Source organism: Lutra lutra, chromosome 2 (genome assembly GCF_902655055.1).
Source record: "Lutra lutra chromosome 2, mLutLut1.2, whole genome shotgun sequence".
Lineage (NCBI taxonomy): Eukaryota > Metazoa > Chordata > Mammalia > Carnivora > Mustelidae > Lutra > Lutra lutra.
The window spans coordinates 439,542-465,226 of NC_062279.1; the positions used below are offsets into that span (position 1 = coordinate 439,542).

The 25,685-nt window shown below is 47.0% G+C and overlaps 1 protein-coding gene and 1 long non-coding RNA gene across 6 annotated transcripts; one reads left to right on the top strand and one right to left on the bottom strand.

The window, feature by feature from the left end:
* Positions 1-6,360: 6,360 nt before the first annotated feature.
* Positions 6,361-9,336, bottom strand: LOC125090510 (uncharacterized). 3 transcript variants are annotated; one of them, XR_007124355.1, is made up of 5 exons: positions 9,255-9,336; positions 8,050-8,307; positions 7,778-7,938; positions 7,474-7,653; positions 6,361-6,688 (listed from the first exon to the last, which is right to left on the bottom strand). It is a non-coding gene; the product is annotated as an uncharacterized LOC125090510 (long non-coding RNA). The 3 variants fall into 3 exon arrangements; XR_007124354.1 differs by lacking the exon at positions 9,255-9,336 and adding an exon at positions 8,904-9,038; XR_007124356.1 differs by lacking the exons at positions 8,050-8,307; positions 9,255-9,336 and adding an exon at positions 8,904-9,038.
* A 67-nt stretch (positions 9,337-9,403) lies between these two features.
* Positions 9,404-25,526, top strand: LOC125090492 (zinc finger protein 596-like). 3 transcript variants are annotated; one of them, XM_047713196.1, is made up of 6 exons: positions 9,404-9,435; positions 16,443-16,527; positions 18,153-18,279; positions 21,875-21,970; positions 22,438-22,520; positions 22,986-25,526. In XM_047713196.1, the coding sequence occupies exons 2-6, from the start codon at positions 16,516-16,518 to the stop codon at positions 24,231-24,233; spliced, it is 1,566 nt and encodes a 521-aa protein (XP_047569152.1). In that variant the 5' UTR covers positions 9,404-9,435; positions 16,443-16,515; the 3' UTR covers positions 24,234-25,526. The 3 variants fall into 3 exon arrangements, with proteins under 3 accessions (XP_047569152.1, XP_047569160.1, XP_047569171.1); XM_047713204.1 differs by lacking the exon at positions 9,404-9,435 and adding an exon at positions 9,951-10,113 and having other exon boundaries at positions 22,989-25,526; XM_047713215.1 differs by lacking the exons at positions 9,404-9,435; positions 22,438-22,520 and adding an exon at positions 9,951-10,113 and having other exon boundaries at positions 22,986-23,161.
* Positions 25,527-25,685: the final 159 nt, after the last annotated feature.

The following is a 25,685-nucleotide window of genomic DNA, read 5'->3' on the forward strand; positions in this document are numbered from 1 at the left end:
CTTTGGAAACAGCATGAGGTTCCTCAAAAAGTTGAAATTAGAGCTACCCTACAACCCAGCAATTGCACTTCTGGGAATTTACCCCAAAGATACAGATGCACGTGCACCCCGATGCTCACAGCAGCAATGTCCACAATAGCCAAACTGTGGGAAAAGCCGAGATGCCCTTCAACAGACAAGCGGATAAAGGAGATAAGGTCCATATGCACAATGGAATATGACTCAGCCATCAGAAAGGATGACTATTACTATACGTTGCTGTGGATGGGACTGGAGGGAATTAAGCTAAGTGCAATAAGTCAAGCAGAGAAAGACAATTATCATATGGTGTCACTCCTACGAGGAATGTAAGGAATAGCGTGGAGGACCACAGAGGAAGGGAGGGGGAACTGAAGGGGAAGAAATCAGAGAGGGAAACAAACCATGAGAGACTCTGGACTCCAGGAAACAAACTGAGGGTTTCAGAAGGGAGGGGGTGAGGGGATGTGGTGACTGGGTGATGGGCATTAAGGAGGGCATGTGTGGGATGAGCACCGGGTGTTCTGTGCAATTAATGAATCCCTGAGCACTACATCTGAAACTAATGATGTGGTATTGCTTGGCTAACTGAATTTAAATTTTTAAAAAACTGGAAAAAGGGTGTGTGGGGGGGGGGGTGACAACGCCAAGTGCACTAGTGTCTCCTGCACACACAGAGTTGGGCCAAGTTGTTTCTGGGCGCATCTGTGGAGCCAACCATGAGCACCAGAATACCGTCACCACCAGAGTCAATAACGGTTGTCTGGGGGCGGGGAGGAGGTTCTGACCAGGGCAATGTGCTCCTGGGCACTTAATCTCTGTGCTCTGTTTCGTGATCTGGATGATGGCTTTGTAATTACCATTTTATATTTCCACATACACAAAATAATTTGTAATACGTAAAGTGTAAAGTACTTTTAAAAAGGTGTTCTTCCCAACAAACTAGCAGAAGTGGCATGGTTTCTACAAGGAAAATCCTAACGCGGGTCTGCTTCAAGCCCCAGGCCGGACGCAGAACCCCCTCCCCTGAGGGACACAGGGCAGCGATGCCAGGAGGAAGACCCCATGCGCTGAACCCCGGGCTCAGGACTCAGAGAGCACAGCCAGGGGCCGAGCTTCCCCGTCACTCCATACACCACGCTGCTGCCCTGGTCGCTGGCGCACAGCTCAACGTTGTCCACCCCTGGAAGAGAAAGAAGGGCTGCTCTGGTCCACACCCCTCTGCTGGGTGCGATGTAGTCGGTGAGGACCAGTCAGGGCACGTGGTCAGACGTGCCAGCCCCCGCTCCCAGCTCCCCAAGCTGTTTGTTTCCCACCCAGCACCTGCAGGGACGCCGACTTCACACGCCATACACCTGCCTCACTGGAAACACGAACCTCAGGGCTGTGCCACACCCTCACGAGTGGCCAACGTTCCCACAGTGATTGCAGAAACCCCCAGCCCCGGAACCACAGACACGTGGCCACATCTGGGTCTGGCTTCTCGCCTGAGCACCATGTTTCACCGTCACCCACCCTCAGGCCAGTGTCCCACCTTCACTCCCGTGTCCAGCCCAATCCGTGTTCACCCCACATGCTTCCACCGCAGTAACTGTGACTCACAGCCACACCGCACATGGTGGGCGGAGTAACCTGCACTATGGTCAGATCTGGAGGGCTGCCCTGCCCCACCCGAGGCCCAAGAGGAAGGCTGTGTTGGCCACGCAGGGGCGGGGGCTCAGCGCCTGCGGTCTCCTGTGAAACCAGCTTGCTGCTGAGCATCCCGTGGGAGCTGCTCCCCACGGCCATGCAGGGGACACGGAACCATCTGGGACCCCTCCCCCACTAGCCATGCAGGGGTCACAGAACCGTCCCACACCCACCCCCGTCCCCGCCACGCAAGGGATGTGGAACCTTCTGAGACCACCGCCATGCAGGAGACACGGCACCATCCACCACGCAGGGCACAGGGAACCATCCGCCACTCCACCCCTCACCACACAGGAACCATGAACAGTCTGCTCCCCCACCCCACCCCCAGGCCCCCATCGCAGGGACCACAGCTTCTGGAGGCTCCAGGAATCCCCTGGGCATGGAGGTGCCTCTTCCATCACTGTCTGTCTTTACATGGCTTTTCCCGTGTCTATGCCCCTCCTCTTTCTATAAGGACACAAGTCATGCAGGATTAGGGACGCTCTAATGGCTCCTATTACTCGCTTACATCTGCAAAGGTCCTTCCGAATGAGGTCCTGAGGTCAGGACATGGACCTCTCTCTCTCTGGGGATACAAACTTACCCTTCACACCGAGATAAACTTGCTCTGAAAGGAAGCCAGTTCATACTTAAACGAGTCCCTAGAAAAGGCCCTAGCCTGCCCCATCTATTTAAGGACCATGTGCGCAGGAGCGTAAAGTCCACAGGCCCATATGTGAAAGGCATCCAGGAGTCTTGCTGATTTCCTCTTGGCCTGCTGGAATCCAGCCAGCTCCCCCGGACCCCTGTATCCCCAGTTCAGACACCTTACTCCCCCAATTCTTTCAAAGGTGGCAGCTTGAAACTGGCTGGAGACAGACGCCTTTTGGACTGCATGCTTGATGGGGACAGGGATTACCAACAGCCAAGGCTCTCCGAGGTCTGTTGTCTGGTGGGTCCCCCAACAGACTTGCCAGGGTGGGGGTGAGGGGTCACCAGATTCCTCCAGCTCTACCTCAGAGCAAGATTCATGATGAAATGAGGCAGATGCTTGCTACCCACACTTCTACCCACTCACTAACACCTGCCTGGCCCCTTGGGCTCGGATCCCCTACATTGTGCAATTCTCACAGTGCCCCACGACTCTGCTACTGTCAACCCCACCTCCTGGCCACTGAGGGCAGTGGGGCCACAGCACAGGGCCCTCCATGCTTCTTGGGCCTCCAGTGGATCTCAAACACCTGAACACCTCCAGGGCGGAGGGCACCCTCCCCACAAAATGTTTCTGAGTCACAGTAGTCCCCACATTTGGGCTGTGTACCTGATGGTATCCCCGGGCTACAGGAATCAAGGTTCCCAGGCGTGTCTTTGCGAGGGTACCCCGACAGCCACATGGCACTGTTTGGCCAAGGCAGTCCATGTTCCTCCAGCTTTACCTTGTGGGGACAGGGAGGATGCAGGGAAACAGGCTCCTTTGTGTAACAGAGCTTGGAATTAAACAGAGGCTTGGAGAGCCCAACACCCATGCACAAGAGCCACCCCGCCTGCACACGTGGCCTTCTGCTAGTCCCTGCTCTGCATGCTCGAGCCCCACCTTGACCTGCGCTGAGGAGACCGGGAGTCTCTCTGCCTGTGGAAGTCTGCTCACATCTGCGACCACCAACAGAGCCTCCTGGGCAGAGGGAGCCCACCCCTGAGAATGTTTCCGAGGAGGCAGCTTAAAAGTGGGAGCAGGGGCGCCTGGGTGGCTCAGTGGGTTAAGCCTCTGCCTTCGGCTCAGGTCATGATCTCAGGGTCCTGGGACTGAGTCCCGAATCAGGCTCTCTGCTCAGCGGGGGGCCTGCTTTCCCCCCCCCCCCGCCCCCCTTTCTCTGCCTACTTGTGATCTCTCTCTGTCAAATAAATAAAATCTTTAAAAAAAAAAAAAAAAAAAAAACAGAGTGGGAGCACTCAGTCCCCATCGAGCCTGCCTGCCTGCCTGCCTGCCTGATGGGACTGCCGGCTTTACCAGCAATCCAGGCTCTGGGGGTCTTTTGTGAAAGATACACCAGCCGGCTGCTCCAGACCAGAGCTGACAAGGGTGTGCCACTGCTTCTAGCTCAGCCTCCAGTGGCAATATGCACCTCTGTGTCAGCCAAGACTTCCACTGAGACTGACTTCAGGGACGCACAGAGTAGACACACCTGGGACACAGCCTCTTCCTACAACTGCCCTGTTCCAGGACCCTGGCACCCTGACCTGCACCGTGCCAGCGCCCACCAGCCCACCATGGCCTCCTGTCCTATGGGGCTCCAGGTCAACTCCAGAGCATCAGAATGGCATCGGGAGCCCACATGAAAACAATCTCAAGTGGCAGGTTGCCCCTCCCGAGGTGGACTGGCTCCTTGAAGGGTCCCAGGTTTTTCCAGCAAAGATGAAGTGCCTCTCTGGAGGGCAGCCTGAGCATCCCTCCAGTCTCTCCCTGTTAAGCCAGCCCAGACTGCTCCAGCTCGGCCTTCAGTGGTGGTACGTGCAGTTGTTAGAACAGAGCGTGGCTTCTGCAGATGCCACAGCCCGCCAGGAACTTGCAGCCACACCTAGGCGCTGCTCATGCTGTTTCTCAAGATCCAGGGCCATCCCGGGCCCACGGCAGCCACATCTGTGCAGTCAGCCCCCACCAATTGCCTCCAACCATGCATACGCGTTTGCTAGTTGCCAAGACACCTTTGCCAATCGGCCCATGGTGGCCTGCTGAGGTCCGAAGCACATTCTGGGGCCAGAGTTCTATGTACAATTTCCTGTTCCAAGTCCAGGCTTCCCCCTTGGCCTGAGCAGCCTTTGAGTGTACAGTCAGCACTCCTCATTCACCTACCCACACCCCACAACTTTGTTGGCCAAGCCCATCGTGGAATATTGGGCTCAGACCAATGCCCCAAACTGCACACCCCAGGGTAGAGGGCGGTTACAGTCTGAAATTCTTTCAAAGGCAGCAGCTTCAGACTGGATACAAACAGATCCCTATTGAACTGGGGGCCTTCATGAGTCCCTGGGCTTCTCGAACAGAGCTCCCTGGGGTCTGTGCGGAGGTCAGAGGGGTCCATCCGTAGCCTGCTCCGGGGCCCAAGATCGCCCTCCCTCCTATTTGCCTTTTCAGTTCCTTGTGTTCCCTCGGGCCTGGGCTGCCTGGTCAGACACCTCTCAGCCAGCCTCTGGTGATGCATACCCAGTGGGTCCCTGACAATTGGGCTCAGCCTGTGGGTGCCTGTTGCCCCTTCCTTGTTACCTAACTTCTGTCTGTCAGCAACCTTGTGGGCTGTGGGGCTCAGCTTCGGCTCCCAAACCTACATATCACCACAGTCAAGAGTGGTTTCTCCCCTTCAATTAAAACCACATTGAGAAACCACCTTACACCAGTTAGAATGGCCAAAATTAGCAAGACAGGAAACAACATGTGTTGGAGGGGATGTGGAGAAAGGGGAACCCTCTTACACTGTTGATGGGAATGTGAGTTGGTGCAGTCACTTTGGAGAACAGTGTTGAGATTCCTCAAAAAATGAAAAATAGAGCTTCCCTATGACCCTGCAATTGCACTACTGGTATTTACCCCAAAGATACAAGATGGAGTGAAAAAGAGGACCATCTGTACCCCAATGTTCATAGCAGCAATGGCCACGGTCGCCAAACCTGTGGAAAGAACCAAGATGCCCTTCAACGGACGAATGGATAAGGAAGATGTGGTCCATATACACTATGGAGTATGATGCCTCCGTCAGAAAGGATGAATACCCAACTTCTGTAGCAACATGGACGGGACTGGAGGAGATTATGCTGAGTGAAATAAGTCAAGCAGAGAGAGTCAATTATCATATGGTTTCACTTATTTGTGGAGCATAACAAATAGCATGGAGGACATGGGGAGATGGAGAGAAGGGAGTTGAGGGAAATTGGAAGGGGAGATGAACCATGAGAGACTATGGACTCTGAAAAACAATCTGAGGGTTTTGAAGGGGCGGGGGGTGGGAGGTTGGGGGAGCCTGGTGGTGGGTATTAAGGAGGGCACTCATTGCATGGAGCACTGGGTGTGGTGCAAAAACAATGAATTCTCTTACGCTGAAAAGAAATATAAATAAATAAATAAATAAAATCTTAAAAAAAAAAAAAAAAAAAGAGTGGTTTCTCCCTGAAATGCTTTCAAACATTGGCAGCTTGAACTCGATGGCCCCCTGGGCCCAGGGATCCTTCAACACCCAAGGCTCACAGAGGTCTGTTTGGAGGGTCCCCAGAACATCCCGCACCACCCCACCAGATTCCTCCAGCTCTGCCCTTGAGGCAAATACGTTCAGTGTTCCTGATGACTGACAACATTAGGCAGATACTGTCTGCTCCTCATGGGCCGCTCTCACACGCTGCCTTGTGCCCACACTGCTGGCCTTGCTGTGGTTTTTGGCTCACGGGTGCCGAGTCCAGCACCTCTTTCACCACATGAGGGCAGTGGGGCCGGTCCAGGCCTCCAGGTTACTGGCGCCATGATTCACTCTGGAACTACCCCAACACCATCCCAGACAGGAGCCCTGCCATTCCAAAGTATCTCTGAGGTGTCAAACCTCACTTCCCCTGAAGGGGTGCCCATGGGGTTACTAGGAATCCAATCTCCTAACTGTCTTAGTGAAGAATACCCCAGCAGCCACACAGTCCTGTGCAGAAAGGCAGTGCACGTATCTACAGCATTTCACTGCATGAAATATGTGCATTTTTCTAATACAGGAATTTAATTTAGGCAGATGTAGCAGCCAATACTGAAAAACTGCCACCACATTAAGAGTCTACCTCTGTGTGTATAACCTCCAGGTAGCAGGAAACCGTCCTCTAAACTTTCTGACACGGCAGCTCTCAACTGGTGACAGTCACTCACCCTGCAGACTGGCCACACCATGGGCTCCCAGGTGCCACATTCGGCCAGCTTCCTGGTCAGTGGGCAGGCCCTGACCTTGCAGGGAAATCCAAGTTTTCCAGGTCTGCCCTAAGGAGAGAGAGACCCAACTATGTAGGTTAAGGCTTAGAAAAAGGCAGATGCCATGAATCCCCCAACAATGTCCTCCTGTCACCCAGCTTGGCCAGACATTGCCCAGTCCAGGTCCCAACCTCACCCCACCTTCCTCACCTGCCCATGCACAGTCAGAATCGGGTCGGGGTGGGGGGGCACCTGGCCACATGGAGGTCTAGCCCACCCCACCCACTGGCAGAGCCTTCAGGGTGCAGGGGCCCACACTCCCAGGGGTCCTCTTAAGGCTTCATCTGACACTAAGGACTGTCAGTCCCCTCTGGTACTGGCTACCTCTAGGGGCTCCAGGGCTTCCTCAGCAATCAGGACTTCCCAACTCTGGGTGCCTGGGTGGCTCAGTGGGTTGAGCCTCTGCCTTCAGCTCAGGTCATAACCTCAGGGTCCTGGGATCGGCCCCCACATTGGGCTCTTTGCTGGGCGGGGAGCCTGCTTCCCCCTCTGTCTCTGCCTGCTTCTCTGCCTACTTGTGATCTCTGTCTCTCTGTCAAATAAATAAATAAAATCTTTAAAAAAAAAAAGACTTCCCAGCTCTATCTCCTGGGAGGTCTCCTGAAAGTGCTATTTGGCCAGAAGCAGCAAATATTCCCTCTCTTCCAAGCTGAATGATTCAGTTCTTCATATTTCTAGCCAGAAAATTTACTCAAAGCTTTTATCAATAACATCAATTAGTATAATGCAAAGTTAAAACAACCCAGTAACTCCAACCCCTCTAGGTTATTCCCATGTAAGGAATATTACATTACCAGTGTGGCATCTGGGGGACTTAGTCTGTTGGGCATCTGACTCCTGGCTCCAGCTCAGGTCCTGATCTCAGGGTATGATCTGCCCACATTGGCTCCGCACTCGATGGGAGTCTGCTTGGACTGTCTCTCCCTCATCCCCTGCTCGCACTCTCTTTCATTCTCTAAAATGAGTAAGTAAATCTTTGAAGAAAAAAAAAGAAAGAAAAGAAAAAGAACGAACATTACCAGCATGCTTCAACAGCTGGAATAAACATCGAGCCCGTCACCACAAGCTGAGGAGGTCGGGATATCAGTCAGAACTCACGCAACACGCCCATGAGGTGCTGAGAAGCTGGACGGGCACAGCGGTCCTGGGCGGGCACCAAGCGCCAGTCGGCAGTTGCCGGACAACACGCGGCTCTTCCCACAGAGTTGCTCTGAACCCTGCTGACTACAACAGGAAATGCTGATGCAAAGCAAAGACACCTGAGGAAAAAGAGAGTTTCACTCCAGCTGCCCAGGAAACATGCTCCTTGCAGAGAACGCGCCCCTGAGCATTATAAACTTTTCACATCTTGTAAAAACTCAAAAGCGTACAGGTTAACACACTGCCGGAATCACGAGTTTTAGGGTTAGGGTTAGCATCAAGGAATGCAGGGTGCGTTGATGGGCATCTCAAGGACAAGCCGGTTCTCCTTTCGGTGATTCGTCCACAAGCAGATGCACAGCTGCGCGTGGAGGGGCCATCAACCAGGTTCACGGTTTGAACGAAGTCTGCATACGGCTCTGCTGGCTCAGAATCTGAATCGGCTTCCTTTGTACACGAGCCTTCCACATGGCGGATTTACTTCGTGCCTCGGGGAGGAAGAGGAGAGTCTGGGTGTCCTTCTGGCATGGGCTGTCTCTTAAGTAATTCTTACTTAAAATAACCGATGTCACTGTACATTTCGGAGAACCTGTCCTCAGGCCCCACAGTATCCGCGCAGTCCTTACCCTGCACGAACCCAACATCCCAGGACCGCCTTCAGCAAGAAACATATCAAGTCACTCTTTCTCACCAACCCTAACCCTCACGTTTCCTCCTAGTAACTTGCTGCCCACGAACCCTACTCTGCTCCCCGGTGTGAGTTCCACGTGGCGCACCGCCACTCGCAGTGGAGCACAACCACCCGCCCGTCCACGGCAACATTGCGGGGGTCCCCACACCCACGCAGAAAGAGCCCCACACCCTGAGGAAAGCACCCTTCACTGCGCTTTAACACGTCTCCTGGTTTTTTCCCTAAAACTCCGAGAGCCCCGCCGCCCGCCGAACCCCGCCGCCCCAAGGCCGCCCCCGCCGGGCCGCCGCGCCCCGCCGGCCCAGACAACGGGGGCCGCGCTCACACCTGTCACCCCCAACCAGAGCGCGTCTGCGCACGCGGGACACGAGGCCGCGCGCCTCCCGGTCCTACCTGGAAGTGCCCCAACAGCTCCGCGGACAGCGAGCAGCCGCCAACCGACCCGAGCGGCCTGCCGGCCCGCGCGCGCCACGACCGTGGGGGCCGACCGGAGAGTCTGCGGCAAGCCTCTATCCTACCTCCCGACGCACCCGGGCCCCGGCCCCCGCCCCACGCCGGCCGCGGCCCCGCCCCTTCGCCGGGGTCCCCTCTGGGTTCCGCCTAGTCCTCCCTCGGGCCCCGCCCCACGCCGGCCGCGCCCCGCCCTTCCGCTGTGACCGCGGTCCGCCGCGCTTGCCTTCCCCTGACCCCACGCAGGCCGCGCCCGTGCCCCCGCCCCTCCGCGGCCACTCGGTCCCCGCTTACCCTCCCTCTGCCCACGTCCCGGGCGGGCCGCGCCGCTTGCCACCGGCCCCGCCCCACGCTGGACGCGCTCCCCGCACGGCCCCGCCCCACCTTGGCCTCGCCCCTCCCGGGCAAAGGCCCGCCCCTCGCGATTTCCTACTAACACCGGAAGAGGAGTTCCGGAAGCGAAGGTTCTGGTCTGGTAAGTGGATTGTGGTCTTTGAGGTTTAAACCCGGGCTCGTCGGCCCCTTCCTGGCTCCGTTCTCCACGCCCCGGGGCCGAGGACTCCTGCGGGTGCCCCAGGCCCCGCAACCGCCCGTCAGACCCGCGGGGAGTCGCCGTGCCCTGCGCTCCCTGGGCCGGTAGTCCGTGTCTGTTTGCGGTCGAAGGCGCCCCGAGGCCTCCACAGAATCCAGTCCTCCCGATGCCGCCAGCCGTCGTCCTCCGGCGGCCGTGGTGTCCGTACCCGCCTCGGGAGGCCCCTTGAGTCCCCGCCGCGTGGGGGGAGAGCGGGCCCGGTCCCCGCGCCCCAGACCTGCCCCAGGGCTGCGTGTGCCGGCGTGTTCGCGTGCCGGGTCCCGCTGGGAAGGGAGCGCCTCGGTCCCGGAGAGCGGCGCGGCGTGTCGGCAGGGTGAGGAGGAAGACCGGGAAGGGACGGCGGGCTCCCGCGCAGTGGCGTGCAGGCCGGGAGGGGTGTCACGGAGGACTCCGACAGGAGCAGCGGACGTGAGGGAGGAATGGCCCGGGGAACACAGGTCAGCATGTGAGGGCAGAACAGCGAGGAGCAGGGACAGGTCGGGTGAGACCGACCAGCACTGGCGCCGGGCAATGCAAGGGACATTGCTGTGAAGTCCTAAGTTGCTCTCCTTGTTAAATCAGGTAAGTCACATTCAGACGAGAGTCCGCAGTGCTTTTCCTGTCTTTATTACATACGGAAGTGTTCCTTGTTGGTTAGCAGATAATTCTACAGTGTTTCTGTGCGCCGCTACAGCGTTTCCGTGTGCAGCTACAGCGTTTCCGTGTGCAGCTACAGCGTTTCTGCGTGCAACTACAGCGTTTCCGTGTGCAGCTACAGCGTTTCTGTGCGTCACTACAGCGTTTCCGTGTGCAGCTACAGCGTTTCTGTGCGTCACTACAGCGTTTCCGTGTGCAGCTACAGTGTTTCCGTGCGCAGCTACAGCGTTTCTGTGTGCAGCTACAGTGTTTCCGTATGCAGCTACAGCGTTTCTGTGCGCCGCTACAGCGTTTCTGTGTGCAGCTACAGCGTTTCTGTGCATCACTACAGTGTTTCCCTGCGCAGTTACAGCGTTTCTGAGTGCAGCTACAGCGTTTCCGTGTGCCGCTAGTGTTTCTGTGTGCAGCTACAGTGTTTCTGTTCGCAGCTACAGTTTCTGTGCACCACTACAGTGTTTCCGTGTACAGCTACAGTGTTTCTGAGTGCAGCTACAGCGTTTCTGTGCACCGCTACAGTGTTTCCGTGTACAGCTACAGCGTTTCTGTGCGTCACTACAGCGTTTCTGTGTGCAGCTACAGCGTTTCTGTGCGCCGCTACAGTGTTTCCGTGTGCAGCTACAGTGTTTCTGTGCACCGCTCCAGTGTTTCCATGTGCAGCTCTTGGATATATTGAGGACTCGGGTCTTCACATTCAAAACCAGGTTTAAACAGGTAGTCTAATATTCAACACTTTCCTTTCTTTTTTTATATGGTTCTAAAGTTTTTATTTATTTAGACAGAGCCCCCACCAGCAGGGGCAAGGGGCAGAAGGAGAGGGAGAAGCAGACTCTCCCATGAGCGGAGAGCCCCATGCAAGACTCAGTCCCAAGACCCTGAGATCGTGACCTGAGCAGAAGGCAGAGGCCTAACAAACTGAGCCACTCAGGCGCCCCAACAGTACGTTTTTTGATGTATTGATGTGATGTTCTGGAAAAATGGGAAATCAAAAGCTTTTAATCAGTGTGAGTAAAACCATGAAGTAGAGAAGTTGCTGCTGCTCAGGAGGCTGGAATAGGGTCTGGAACCTTCAGCGGCAGGGGTGAGAAGGGCAGGCCTTGTCACTATCGAACACAACTCCAGTGCATGCATAAGGCCAATGCAATGATAGTTTACTCTCCCCGGGCCTCTCCTTCTGTCATCTCTGCCTATCCCAAAACACCCACACACAAAGCACAAGACCTTTGGGAAGGGAAAGACCAAAAATTTTTAAAATAAGCACAGAACAAACATATCTCTCCAATGGGGAGGTAAACCTTGGTTCTGGGATGGGAGGATAAAGTGCAGTGAGTGTTAATAGATGGGGGAGAGCCTGGGAGCACAGAGACAGGAGGAGAACTCCACATCCTCCCTTGGTAATCCTGTATTCAGCCTATACTGCAAGAGACTGCAAGGATTGTGACTTGAAAGGGAGGGTCACACAGACTCCCATTCCCCTGAATGTCGGATGACAGGTGGGCTTCAGCAGGAATCGGGCATTGTGAAACACAGGGCAGACACTTGTTCTACTCCATCTGCAAGTTTATCATTCCTCTTCCCTGGTGCTTTAGTAGACCACAGAGGACCACCTAGTCCGCATGCTGATTTCCTCCCCACAGTTTATTCAAAATCCTGAATGGCACATTTTCCAAACTAGGAGAAAGATGATGATGATGGTGATTCAGGAATGGCTCTTTCTCCGGAAAAGTTCACCTTTCTGTTGATTATTCTGCTTCCTGAATTGCTGTTTTTAGGACATACCAATCTGACTCTCAGGTAGCCTGCCTAACACATTTCCTCATTTACCCGTGGCTTTTCCTCTGTACTCTCCCAACTGCAGACCAATTCCATCTGTCTGTGATTAGAGACAAGGACTGGGTACTACAGTCTTGGTGAGGTTTGCCAGTAGGTACTGTATAAGGACCAAATCTGGATGTACCATTAGCTCTCTACACACAAGGATTAAAGAAAATTAATCTCAGCAATACCTGAACAATCCTGGAAAAGAATACCAATAAGGGGAGATTTGTTATACCTGGTTGTATAATGAATTTGAAGCTTAACAAAGTGAATGTGTGCATTTGAGCTAAAAATATTAGGAATTTACAATAGAAGGAAGAGATCACAAACTGATAGCCGGGACAAATTGAGGCGGCATTTCAACTCATGGTGTTTTATTCACTGGTTGCTATTTAAGATCAACCTAAATGCCAAACATAAAGAGAATTTTAACATTGTTCACAGTACATTGATCCCAACGCGCCTTTACTGTTGATAGATCATAAGGAATACAGCCCTCCGCAGGCTTCTGAGGGTCCCTACAGTCTGCGTAAGTCAGGAGTTTGCTGGACCTAGAGATGGCACCTTTCATGTTATGATAGATTCTGGCCTGATGGCTCCCCGAAATTGCAAAGAAATCTTTACCCATGACCAACTCATGAAGTTTCCCCCTGCAAGAGCCAGGATTTCATTGTGTGCATACAACATGTAGATTTGGATGAAATGACAACTCTTTATTTCCATTTTCTAATTACTTAAAAGAGACTGAATATATTTTATTTTTTTAGAGTTACTAAATGTTTTTCTAATTCCTTTTTCATGTGCATTTACATACTATTTTTTTATTTTGTAGTTTAATCATACATACACAGACACCTACTTTGTTCTTACAATGTTTATGCATTGAAGCCAAAATATTTCTTCATGCCCTTTCCTTTGTTTTTTTCCTGTGGAAGGAAGGCATCACCTATTTCACATTAAAAAATATCATATTCAGGGGCACCTGGGTGGCTCAGTCATTGGGCGGCTGCCTTCAGCTCAGATCATGATCCCAGGGTCCTGGGTTCGAGCCCCACATTGGGCTCCCTGCTCAGCAGGGGGCCTGCTTCTCCCTCTCCCACTCCTGCTGCTTATGTTCCCTCTCTCGCTGTGTCTTTCTCTGTCAAATAAATAAAATCTTAAAAAAAAAAATTCCATTTACTTCTAATATTGTATCATTGAACATTGCTTTATTTTAACTACTTAACTTGTGTTAAAGCTTCAGATAATGTATCTTCATAGGTAATTTGACCTACCTTCATTTTTTTACTGTTCCAAATTGTTTTGGCTGTACTGTTACCCAAAATCAAAATTGACACAAAATTGACTTTTAAGGTAATTCTCAATTTTTATATGAAATACTATGTGCTACTTTTAAATTTGGATTGTACCAAATTTCTATAGTCACTGAGGTTTTTATGTCACAGTGTCTTCTAGCTTAAGAATTGGTCTGGTAGGCTTTATTCTTGTCATTTTAAGTCCTCAAAAAGTTCTTAAAACATTTTTACATGGGTCTACATGATGATTTCAAATGGGAGCCATAATATTTTGTTATTGTAAGTAGAGACTTTTTTTTATGTGATTATTTGTTTTTGAATTACTGTAACTAAACATAAAGTATTGACTTGAGCATATTAAGCATAGATCTGTCCGCTTCTGAAAATATTCATACTAGGTCTGATCAGTAAAAAGCATTCTCCTGTTCTTTAGGATTTGAAGTCCTCTCTTCTGAGGATGACTGCAGTTCCAGGTCCTTGAGTCTGTATCTGTGTTTCCTTTATGTTTCTCTTTGTCCTGACTCATGTGTCCCAGGCGATGATGAGTAGGGGCAACCCTGGCCGGCCCCTTCTTCTCAGCCTTTACATGAGCAGGACTGCTTCTTTGTCCGCTGCTGAGTTTGTTTCCTGACATCTTCTTGATTAGCAAGAAGGATTCCCTATTATTTGATGTGAATTTTAAAGATTCTCAATTATTTTGAAAGGTCAAATGTTTTTCTAATGATCTGTTGATGTGATCTAATTATTGCGGTATTTAAAATTATTTAAGGGCTTCCTGGCAGCTCGGGTCATGATCCCAGCATCCAGGGATACACAGTAGAAATTCCATGACTGTCAGAGGGTGAGGGTGGGAAGAGGAATGGGAGTTGTTTAATGGTTTAGAAGATGGAGAGTTCTGGAGACAGATGGTGGTGATGAGTGCAGTTATGAATGTATTGACATCACTGGACTGTACATTTTACAGTGACGAGGGTGGAGGATGCCCGGTTGTGTCAGTCAGTGGAGCATGTGAGTCTTGATCTCAGGGCACGTTGGGTATAGGGATTACTTGAAAAATAAAATCTAAAAAAAAAAAGATTAGGATGGTAAATGTTACATTGTGTGTATTTTGCCACAATAAAATAAAATGGAAAAAATATCCTCTTTATAGTAAAATCAATGCTTACAGTGATCACTCACTCTGGAAAGAATCTGTCAAAAAGAAAAATAAGGAATAATCTGTCAGGTTAGATAATTCATTTACTTAGTAGGAAAACTCATTTTTTGGAAAATGAGGGCAGAAATCAGAATGTGTGAGTTCAAAGGCATGGAGGTTTGAAATATTTAAGGAGCATGGAAGATTCATTAGTTACCGAACAAGAATGGTGTTGCCGGATACATTTGGAAGCCACTGTGAGTTGTGACTTGACATATACAGGAGGGTCCGTGTCTTAGTCCTGTGTTGCCACATACGGTCATGGGATAGGCAGGTATGTGGAGTCACCTTCTGTTGGACCCTCGATCAGCAGATATAGTAAAAAAAAATAAATAGCATTAGCCTGGGTAAATACCTATGGTGATGAATAACTGAATTAAACTGGGCAGTAAAAAATGAGGCAGGCTGGAGGCTGATGTCTGGGAATTGGGGCAGTGCAGTGGTTCTCACGCCATACAGAATGTGAACGCAGGAACAAATTCTCGAAAAAGCAAGGACAGTAGGTTGTAAACACAGGGTGGGGTCTCTCATGGTTAATGTTAGGGGTACTATTCCGGGTAAAATGTAGGTGTGATGTGTAATCCCTAAAATTTGAGAGTGGGAGAAAGGCAAAGGAAAATTCAGATTCTGCCTGTAACACTGTTCTGGTGGCCACTTATGTGAATGTATGTGCCGGTGTGCATGGAGTTTGTCATGTTACTGGAGTTTCCTGAACCTCTCCAATGATGGCATTTATTAAATTAGTAACAAAACCATAATTAGCAGAATTCTTTTGAGGAAGAAACAAACAAATTATGTTTATCTCCCAAGCACAGAATCACATAAAATAAAACTTTATCTTTTCTTGACATGAGATACAAATGGGTAAGTTAAACTACTTCTGTTTATGACTCGTTATTATTACCTGTCCATGAAATACACTTACTTCCTATGGATGTTTTAGGGGAGGAGTTAAAATTTATAAATGCTTTCACAGACAAATACACAAAATCAAACATTGAAATTCAGGGAAGTTTCAGCTAATGCAGATTTCCGCTAAATTTCTAAAACTTCAGCTGGAGTAAATAAACGTCCTCCTAAAATCCTTTCATTCTTTAATTTCTGGAAGTACTACCCCATAAAGATTGTTAGACATGAGTTCTGCTGTAACCCACATATTCCTGCAATTTTCTGATGCAGGGGATTTTAAGGGGTAAATTTGTAAGGTGGGTGCCTTTGACCCTCAAAATGAAGTAAGTCACTTAATTGATTAATCTTACCATTAAATACGTTCTTTTTTTTTAAGATTATTTATTCATTAAAGAGAGCATGAGCAGGGGGAAGGGCAGAAGGAGAAGGAGGAGCAGACTCCCCACTGAGCAGGGAGGCCTGGTGATGTGGGGTTTGGTCCCAGGAAGCTGGGATGATGACCTGAGCCAAAGTCAGATGCCCAACCAAATGAAGCACCCAGTCACCCCCATAAAATTCATACTTAACGATCTTGCTTCATAACCAAACCCATTCAGAACAAATCTAAAGGCCAGTGTTGGTGGAGACAATGATGGATGATATGTGTATCCAGAGGGCTGGACAGGGAAGTATAGGGATGGAGTTGAGACACCAGAGAGCTGAGGAGTTAGGGAAACTGCTAATAAACAAGCTAATACCTAAGTCTGGGAAATTTCACAGTGCTTCCGCATGTGGCAGGTGCAAGAAATCCTGTTTGGTAATTGGAGGGAACTGGCTCTTCACATTCTTCCTAAATTGAGGGTATTGCTGTTGTCTCTCCAAGCAGTAGTAGAGCCTTACCTTTGGAGAGCTGACCTCTTCTCCCCGTTTCCTTTGGAGCGCACTGCAAGTTTCTGTCTGATCTGCTGGGGATTACTTCCAGGTGGAGTGGGTCTTCGTAACAAGTGGGTGTGGACATTGTGGGCAGCTATAGTTTAATTGGCTCCTTTCTCATTCCTCAGCCTTGCCTCCCGTTGCTGAGAGACTGTGTATGAGTGAAAACCCAGAAGATACTTGGCAACTGAGCTACTAAGAATGGACTCACAAGTGAGTAGGGAGTTATTCTTCCTACTGAAATAGGGTGTCTGTTGCCATCGTGTGGACATAAATCCCACAGGCATTCATGTTCTAAGTACACTCAAGTTTTTCAAGCTTTCCAAGAACTGTGGAATGGTCATGTTTGGTCAAGGACTCATCATGTGGTAATCTCTTTCCCAATGTTATGCTGAGGTGTCTCAGATTCAGTTAATGCCCTACATTTTCAGGAGACATGAGAGAAGTTCTTTTTTCATAGCCATCCCATGCCCTAGTTGGCACCAAAAATGCACTTGTCAACCATTTTATTAACTGTAGTGGGCTTAGGATTCAGGTCAGTACAGGTGATAGAGATGAAAAAGGAGCATAACTTTACAGTCCAGTAGAAAGTCAGATGTTCCCACATGTGAGCTCTGTCAATGCAGTATTATATGTGCCGGGGGGAGGGGAGGTTGTTGCTGATTAATACTGAGGGAAAATGAATGACGGTCATGCCAGAGAAGCCAAGGAGGAGTCCTCCTTTCTTTCCCCCAATTTAAACCTCTTAAAAGTTTTGATAGAATGTGTTTGTACTTTTTGAAGCTTATAAAAGAGAAAACTAAAAGTCATTACTTCCTTTGTCCCAAATCCTGATTTTATTGCCCTCTTTATAATTTCCCTTAGTTCAAATTTGGTAACTGGAAAGAATGTATAGGGAATACTGTTTTCTTAACTTTGAGTATAATTCAGGAAAAGGAGTATAGGAGGTAAAATGAAACCCAAGGACCCCTGGGAATTTTCGATGAGCTTAAGAGACAGGAACAGTAAAGTGGCTTAAGCATAGTGAGCCAGGGGAGGAGATAAAGAAAAGCATGATGATAACAGATCCCTGGAGGGCCTCAGGCAATAGGAGGAGTCCGGACACTACTATCCTTCCTTAGGGAAGTCTCAGCCTCTGACTCATGCTCATGAACCATTTATCCTTATGCTTTATAATGAACCATTTATCTTTATGCTTTATAATGAACACCTGTTATGTGAAGATTAAAGGATGTGCTGCTGATCTCATATCCTGTGTGGTTTCTGTTCAGTTTTACAGAATTATGGACATTGCTTCAATACTCTGGTAGTTATTGGATAGTAAAACTAGAAGTTGCATTTAAATGTTTGCTGTTAGCATTTACTATGTCATTGGATCTTTAAGAACTCATAAAAGGTCATTACACCATATCATAGATGATGAAACTGAGCTCGTATAGGGGAATAATCTTGTCAAAGTACTTTAAAAGTGGCAGGTTGTGTCATGAGTCCATAGATTTACTTAAAATTGGTGGGAAATAGTGTTTTAGTTTTAAGTGTTCCAGAGAGACTGTTATATTCATGATTTGGAAGTCTCAATTACAAGTTTATTGCAAAACCCACAGGTTAGATCACACCTCATTCTCTATCTCTATAATGAAATGTATGTATTGTGAATGTGTCTGGGTATATCTGAAAGTCAGATGTCCAGGTGTGCACTGAAAATGATGACTGAACCCAGCATTCTGTTTGAGCTTTCTGTACGTGCAGCCCCCACTTCCTTAGTGCGGTTGTCTGTACCATATGCCCCTGAATATTGGCTGGGATGATCCTGTCTGAAAACGTCCATAATCTTCTAGGAATCAGTGACGTTTGAGGATGTAGCTGTAGACTTTACTCAGGAAGAGTGGACCCTGCTGGACAGGTCCCAGAGAAAACTCTTCAGAGATGTGATGCTGGAGAACATCAGTCACCTCGTCTCAATTGGTGAGTCTCTTAGTGTTTACTATGTACATATTTTTTTTTTCAGCATAACAGTATTCATTGTTTTTGTACCACACCCAGTGCTCCATGCAGTCCGTGACCTAATGCCCACCACCTGGTTCCCCCAACCTCCCACTCCCCCACCTCTTCAAACCCTTCAGATTGTTTTTCAGAGTCCATAGTCTCTCATTGTTCACCTCCCCTTCCAATTTCCCCCAAATGCCTTCTCCTAACTCCCCATCTCCTCCATGTTATTTGTTATGTTCCACAAATAAGTGAAACCATATGATAATCGACTCTCTCTGCTTGACTTATTTCACTCAGCATCATCTCTTCCAGTCCCGTCCATGTTGCTACAAAAGTTGGGTATTCATCCTTTCTGATGGAGGCATCATACTCCATAGTGTATATGGACCACATCTTCCTTATCCATTCATCCGTTGAACGGCATCTTGGTTCTTTCCACAGTTTGGCAACCATGGCCAATTGCTGCTATAAACATTGGGGTAGAGATGGCCCTTCTTTTCACTCCATCTCTATCTTAGGGGTAAATACCCAGTAGTGCAATTGCAGGGTCATAGGGAAGTTCTATTTTTAATTTCTTGAGGAATCTCCACACTGTTCTCCAAAGAGGCTGCACCAACTTGCATTCCCACCAACAGTGGAAGAGGGTTCCCCTTTCTCCACATCCCCTCCAACACATGTTGCTTCCTGTCTTGCTAATTTTGGCCATTCTAAGTGGTGTAAGGTGGTATCTCAATGTGGTTTTAATTTGAATCTCCCTGATGGCTAGTGATGATGAACATTTTTCATGTGTCTGATAGCCATTTGTATGTCTTCATTGGAGAAGTGTCTGTTCATATCTTCTGCCCATTTTTTGATATGATTATCTGTTTTGTGTATGTTGAGTTTGAGGAGTTCTTTATAGGTCCTGGATATCAATCTTTTGTCTGTACTCTCATTTGCAAATATCTTCTCCCATTCCGTGGGTTGCCTCTTTGTTTTCTTGACTGTTTCCTTTGCTGTGCAGAAGCTTTTGATTTTGATGAACTCCCAAAAGTTTATTTTGGCTTTTGTTTCCTTTGCCTTTGGAGACATATCTTGAAAGAAGTTGCTGTGGCTGATATCGAAGAGATTACTGCCTATGTTCTCCTCTAGGATTCTGATGGATTCCTGTCTCACGTTGAGGTCTTTTATCCATTTTGAGTTTATCTTTGTGTACGGTGTAAGAAAATGGTCGAGTTTCATTCTTCTACATATAGCTGTCCAGTTTTCCCAGCACCATTTATTGAAGAGACTGTCTTTTTTCCACTGTATATTTTTTCCTGTTTTGTCGAAGATTAACTGACCATAGAGTTGAGGGTCCATATCTGGGCTCTCTACTCTGTTCCACTGGTCTATGTGTCTGTTTTTATGCCAGTACCATGCTGTCTTGGTGATCACAGCTTTGTAGTAAAGCTTGAAATCAGGTAACGTGATGCCCCCAGTTTTATTTTTGTTATTCAACATTTCCTTAGCGATTCAGGGTCTCTTCTGGTTCCATACAAATTTTTGGATTATTTGCTCCAGCTCTTTGAAGAATGCCAGTGGAATTTTGTTTGGAATGGCATTAGGACCTGATGGATTCCCTGGGGAATTCTACCAAACTTTCAAAGAAGAAATAACACCTATTCTCCTGAAGCTGTTTCAAAAAATTGAAGCAGATGGAAAACTTCCAGACTCTTTCTATGAAGCCAGCATTACCCTGATCCCCAAACCAGGCAAAGACCCTACCAAAAAGGAGAATTTCAGACCAATATCACTGATGAATATGGATGCTAAGATTCTCAACAAGATCCTAGCAAACAGGATCCAACAGCACATTAAAAAGATTATCCACCATGACCAGGTGGGATTCATTCCTGGGCTACAAGGATGGTTCAACATTCACAAATCAATCAGTGTGATAGAACAAATTAATAAAAGCAGAGAGAAGAACCACATGGTCCTCTCAATTGATGCAGAAAAAGCATTTGACAAAATCCAGCCTCCGTTCCTCATTAAAACACTTCGAAATATAGGGATAGAAGGAACATTCCTGAACTTCATCAAATCTATCTATGAAAAACCCACAGCAAATGTCATCCTCAATGGGAAAAAGCTTGCAGCCTTCCCGTTGAGATCAGGAACACGACAAGGATGCCCACTCTCACCACTCTTGTTCAACATAGTATTAGAAGTCCTAGCAACAGCAATCAGACAACAAAGAGAAATAAAAGGTATCCAAATTGGCAATGAAGAAGTCCAACTCTCTCTCTTCGCAGATGACATGGTTCTTTATATAGAAAACCCAAAAGACTCCACCCCCAAACTACTAGAACTCATAAAACAATTCAGTAATGTGGCAGGATACAAAGTCAATGTACAGAAATCAGTGGCTTTCTTATACACTAACAATGAAAATACAGAAAGGGAAATTAGAGAATCGATTCCATTTACTATAGCACCAAGAACCATAAGATACCTGGGAATAAACCTAGCCAAAGAGGTAAAGGATTTGTACTCGAGGAACTACAGAACACTCATGAAAGAAATTGAAGAAGACACCAAAAGATGGAAGACCATTCCATGCTCTTGGATCGGAAGAATAAACATTGTTAAAATGTCTATACTGCCTAGAGCAATCTATACTTTAATGCCATTCCAATCAAAATTCCACTGTACGTATATTTCTGTTCACTCATTCACTCAACAGCTGTGTGGCTAAGACTCCTCATTTCTCACTGAAAACTGTCCTTCTTACAACTGCCTCACAGCAATCTTCTCATTGTACTTTGATTTGTCATCCCACTAGAATGTAATTTTCCTCACACAGTTTCATGTCTTTCTTGCTACTCAATCTCCACAACACCCAAACAGTGGTGGGAATTCATTATTTTTGAATTGGTAAGTAAATACATTGACTTTAAAAAAAAAAAAATTTTTTTTTTTCCTGTAGGGACTGATCAGACCATGGGTATTTAAAAAAAAAAAAAAAAAAAAAAAAACCAGGAGCACCTGGGTAGCACAGCTGGTCCAACTCTGTTTCAGGTCAGGTCATGATCTCCGCGGAGTCGTGGGATTGAACAATAAAGTGGCTCCATACTCAGTGCAGAATCTGCTTAAGTTTCTCTCGCCCTCTTCCCCTTCCCCACCCTGGGTCTCTCTAAAATAAATAAATCTTAAGTAAAAAAAAAAAAAAAAAAAAAAAAAACAGATAAGTGGTTTTCCATGCAGAATCTAGATTTTTTCTGATGGAGTTTTATTTATTGGGTTCGTTTAGGATATAATATTCAAACACTGTGAGAACTTATATCTTCTCACTGTGTTAAAATATTGAAGATTGCACAGTTGGTCTCTGAACTTAGGCATCAATAATGACAGGTCCTTAAAGTCTTTGTGAAAGGTCAAGAGTTAACCTTCTGTTGGTGAAGGACTATCCATGTTGTTTTCAACATACTCTTACCGGAGAGGACTTTCAGAGGTTACCTCATTCTTTCCCATTAGTTGGCCCTACATTGATGATCATGCCATGTCCTACACAGAAGTCAAAATTCAATTCTCTTTTTTCTATGAACAGGCAGACAGCTCTACAAATCTGATACGATTTCCCACTTGGAACCAGGAGAGCACCTTTCAAAAGAAGGGCTAGGTTTGCTGCAATGCCAGAGTCTGGGTAAGCTACCTTAAGAGCTACTAAGTGAGTGAGTAGGTCCTAAGAATCATCAAATGAAACTTAGCTGCTTTTTAAAAAGATCGACAATATGATAGGGGGAAATTTTTTTAGATATTGTCATTATATTTAACAGGTGTCGATTTCTGTTCTGTCTTTGGGAAGGTAATAGTTATGTACTCTTGAAGTTAAAATACACCATATGTCCCTTTCCATGATTCTCTTCTGTGAAGATTTTCCCTTTCTTTTCCTCCCCAGCTTGCCATCTCCATCTTATTTTTCTCATCTTTCAGTCCTGAAAATGTCAACTGTTGATGTCCTATGTGTTTCTTCTCCTTTTGGTATTCCTTAATTTGACATTCTTTCCCACCTCTGTGTCAGTATTCAAAATATATTCCATGAGCATTTAGTGTCTTCAGCATTTTAATTCTGTCAATGTCACTATCGCAATTTTTCCCCAATCATTTCAGATAGGGAAGATGATCTTAAAAAACAAGAAATGATATTCATGCAACATGTCTGCAAGAAGGACACAGCATTAGTCAGTGCAACGGTAAGCCTCAAGGGGATGAACCTGTGCTTTGAGAGATGTGGGTATTGAATAAGGAAGGAATTGGGCACCATTACCTAATCATAATTTAAGCTGGAATCAAGGGTTTTCACAGCAAGAAGTTTTGGTTAGTTTGATTTTAGGGAAGAAATTAATCTGAAGTCAAAACCATAACCTAAGGTCTTGTAAACAGACAGCTGCATGATCATAACTTACATACCTAACACCTGAAACACAGTATTGTTTTGAAACATTGTCTTTAATCAGATATCTCTGCATTTGGGCTGCTAAAAAAAGAAAATTTCTATGCTTCCTGGAGAGGAATACATACATGTTTATGTAACTAATGTAGACAGTGTTGTAGGACTCTGTCCCTGAATGATGACTGTAGAATTTATATGTAGATGAAGGAAGGAAGGAATAAATTTGAGGAACTTTTTCAACAGTCTCTCATTTCCTTTTGAATAGCAGAGATCTCACACTCAAGAGGATCCTTTTGAATGCAATGATTTTGGAGAAAATTTAACTGAAATACTAACATGGACTCAATATGTGGTACCTAAAATGGGAAAGAATCCCTGTATCAGCAAAGAATGTGGAAAAGACAGCAGTCATTTCCCATCATTTAATACACATAAGCAGAGTCACACTACAAGTAAATCACATGAATGTCATCAGCGTGGGAACACCTTTATTCAAAGCTCTGCCCATAGACAAACCAATACTACTCAGAATGGAGAGAAAACATTTGAATGTCATGAATGTGGGAAAGCCTTTGGAAAAAGTTCTAACCTGAGGCGACATGAGATGATTCACACTGGAGTGAAACCACATGGATGTCATCTGTGTGGGAAGGCCTTCACTCATTGTTCTGACCTTAGAAAACATGAGAGAATTCACACTGGAGAGAAATCATATGGATGTCATCTATGTGGGAAAGCCTTCAGTAAGAGTTATAACCTTCGGCGACACGAGATGATTCACACAAGGAAAAAACCCCATGAATGCCATCTATGTGGGAAAGCCTTCACTCACTGTTCTGACCTTAACAAACATGAAAGAACTCACTTTGGAGAGAAACCATATGGGTGCCATCTATGCGGGAAGACATTCAGTAAAACTTCGTACCTTAGACAACATGAGCGAACTCATAATGGAGAGAAACCATATGAGTGTCATCTCTGTGGGAAGGCATTCACTCACTGTTCTCACCTTAGAAAACACGAGAGAACTCACACTGGAGAGAAACCCTACGAATGTCATCTATGTGGGAAAGCTTTCACTGAATCTTCTGTCCTTAGACGACATGAGAGAACCCACACTGGAGAGAAACCGTATGAATGTCACCTCTGTTGGAAAGCCTTTACTGATTCTTCTGTCCTTAAAAGACATGAGAGAACTCACACTGGAGAAAAACCATACGAATGTCACCTATGTGGGAAAGCTTTCAATCACTCTTCTGTCCTTAGACGACACGAGAGAACTCACACCGGTGAGAAACCGTACAAATGCAGTGTATGTGGGAAAGCCTTCAATAGAAGCTATAACTTTAGATTGCATAAGAGAATCCACACTGGAGAGAAACCATATAAATGTTATGTATGTGGGAAAGCCTTCAGTAAATATTTTAACCTTAAACAACATGAGAAAATACATGTAAAAATAATCAGTGTAGATGATTCACCACCTATAGCTTCAAACTATAAACACTCTTGAGGGCTCAAACACTCAAGAAACACTAGGTTTATAATCGGTGTGGGAGAGCATTTTTCCATCCTTATTACTTCACTCAACTGAAGGTAATCCCAAGTGGAGAGAATGTGCATGTGGGTCACACCTGTGTGACCAAACCTTCACATAATGGACTGACATGGAAGAATATAAATGGAGTATGGAAGAATCTTCACCCACAGTTCTGTCGAACAAAATGGAGAAGTGGCATGTCAGAGAAAACAGGTCTGTAATTAATGCAGAAATACTTTGCTTTATCCTTTAAATAAGCAAATTGTGCAGCAGAGTCTCTAGACCTGTAATCACCATGCACTCATTCATTCAGCAACACATCTGGCATGCAGAAGTCTGCTAAAACAAATAAGGGGGGAAAAAAACATTCCTAGGAAGACAGGAGAATTTTGTTGCCAAAGGGCTGTGTTCAATGATAAAGATTGAGGACATTTGGAGTATCCTGTGTGCAGAAAGCCTAAATTACCTGACCTAACAGTAATGTCTGTAGTGACAAAGCACTCCCTCTACTAATGGCAAACACCAGTTTGGCACAGCTGAAAGCAGCAGCAGAAGAGATAAGCCGGCCTTGCCTGTATCCCTGTCATAGCAGCCACAAATGCACAAGTCACCCAACTGAGGAGACCTCTGCATCCCAGGTCCCCCCCACAGGCAAATGCAGAAAGCCGGGAGACACCAGGTAACAGGCCAAGTCACTGATCCTACTCGCTTGAACGTGCTTAGGCATCCTTGTTCACACATGGCAAAAAGGAGAATACAGGTGCTTATAATTAATTTATACCGTTATGAGTGAGGATGCAATGCCCTTTTCAGTCCCTGCTTCAACTCTCTCCTTAGGTTTGAAGAAATTATTGGTGTGTTTATTGATGTTTCCTCACCCTAATTTGCTTTCTATGTTTAAAGTCTTAAGGTGACATGTTAACATCACCAACAGAACAGTGCTTCCCAAACCTAGAACTATTGAGTTTCTCCATCTTCTTGTGTTTCTTATAACTTCTGTTTTGTGTAGTAATATTACACATTTTCCTCCTAACTCCAAAGATACATGAGAATTTGTTCCATCACCTTTCCTGCTGCTTTGCAAAGATGTTTTTGTATTTTTTAACTTTGCACATTGTCTTAAAAAGAGGAGGAGATTTACGTTGATGTGGTTTTACCCAGACGAGTTTATTATTCTCTTCAAGTGAGGAAACATCACTTCTTCCATCCAGGAGCTGAAATATGCTCAGGATAGGCAGGAGTTTTGATTTCACTCAAGACATTAATGTCTTCCTTGGGGCGCCTGGGTGGCTCAGTGGGTTAAAGCCTCTGCCTTCGGCTCAGGTCATGATCCCAGGGTCCTGGGATGGAGCCCCACATCGGGCTCTCTGCTCCACAGGGAGCCTGCTTCCTCCTCTCTCTCTCTCTGCCTGCCTCTCTGCCTGC

Bases quoted from the DNA above. Each gene is read 5' to 3' on its own strand.
- LOC125090492 (XM_047713196.1), top strand. The intron at 21,971-22,437 runs GTAAGCTACCTT...CAATCATTTCAG, and splicing joins GCTGCAATGCCAGAGTCTGG to ATAGGGAAGATGATCTTAAA. The intron at 22,521-22,985 runs GTAAGCCTCAAG...CCTTTTGAATAG, and splicing joins CAGCATTAGTCAGTGCAACG to CAGAGATCTCACACTCAAGA.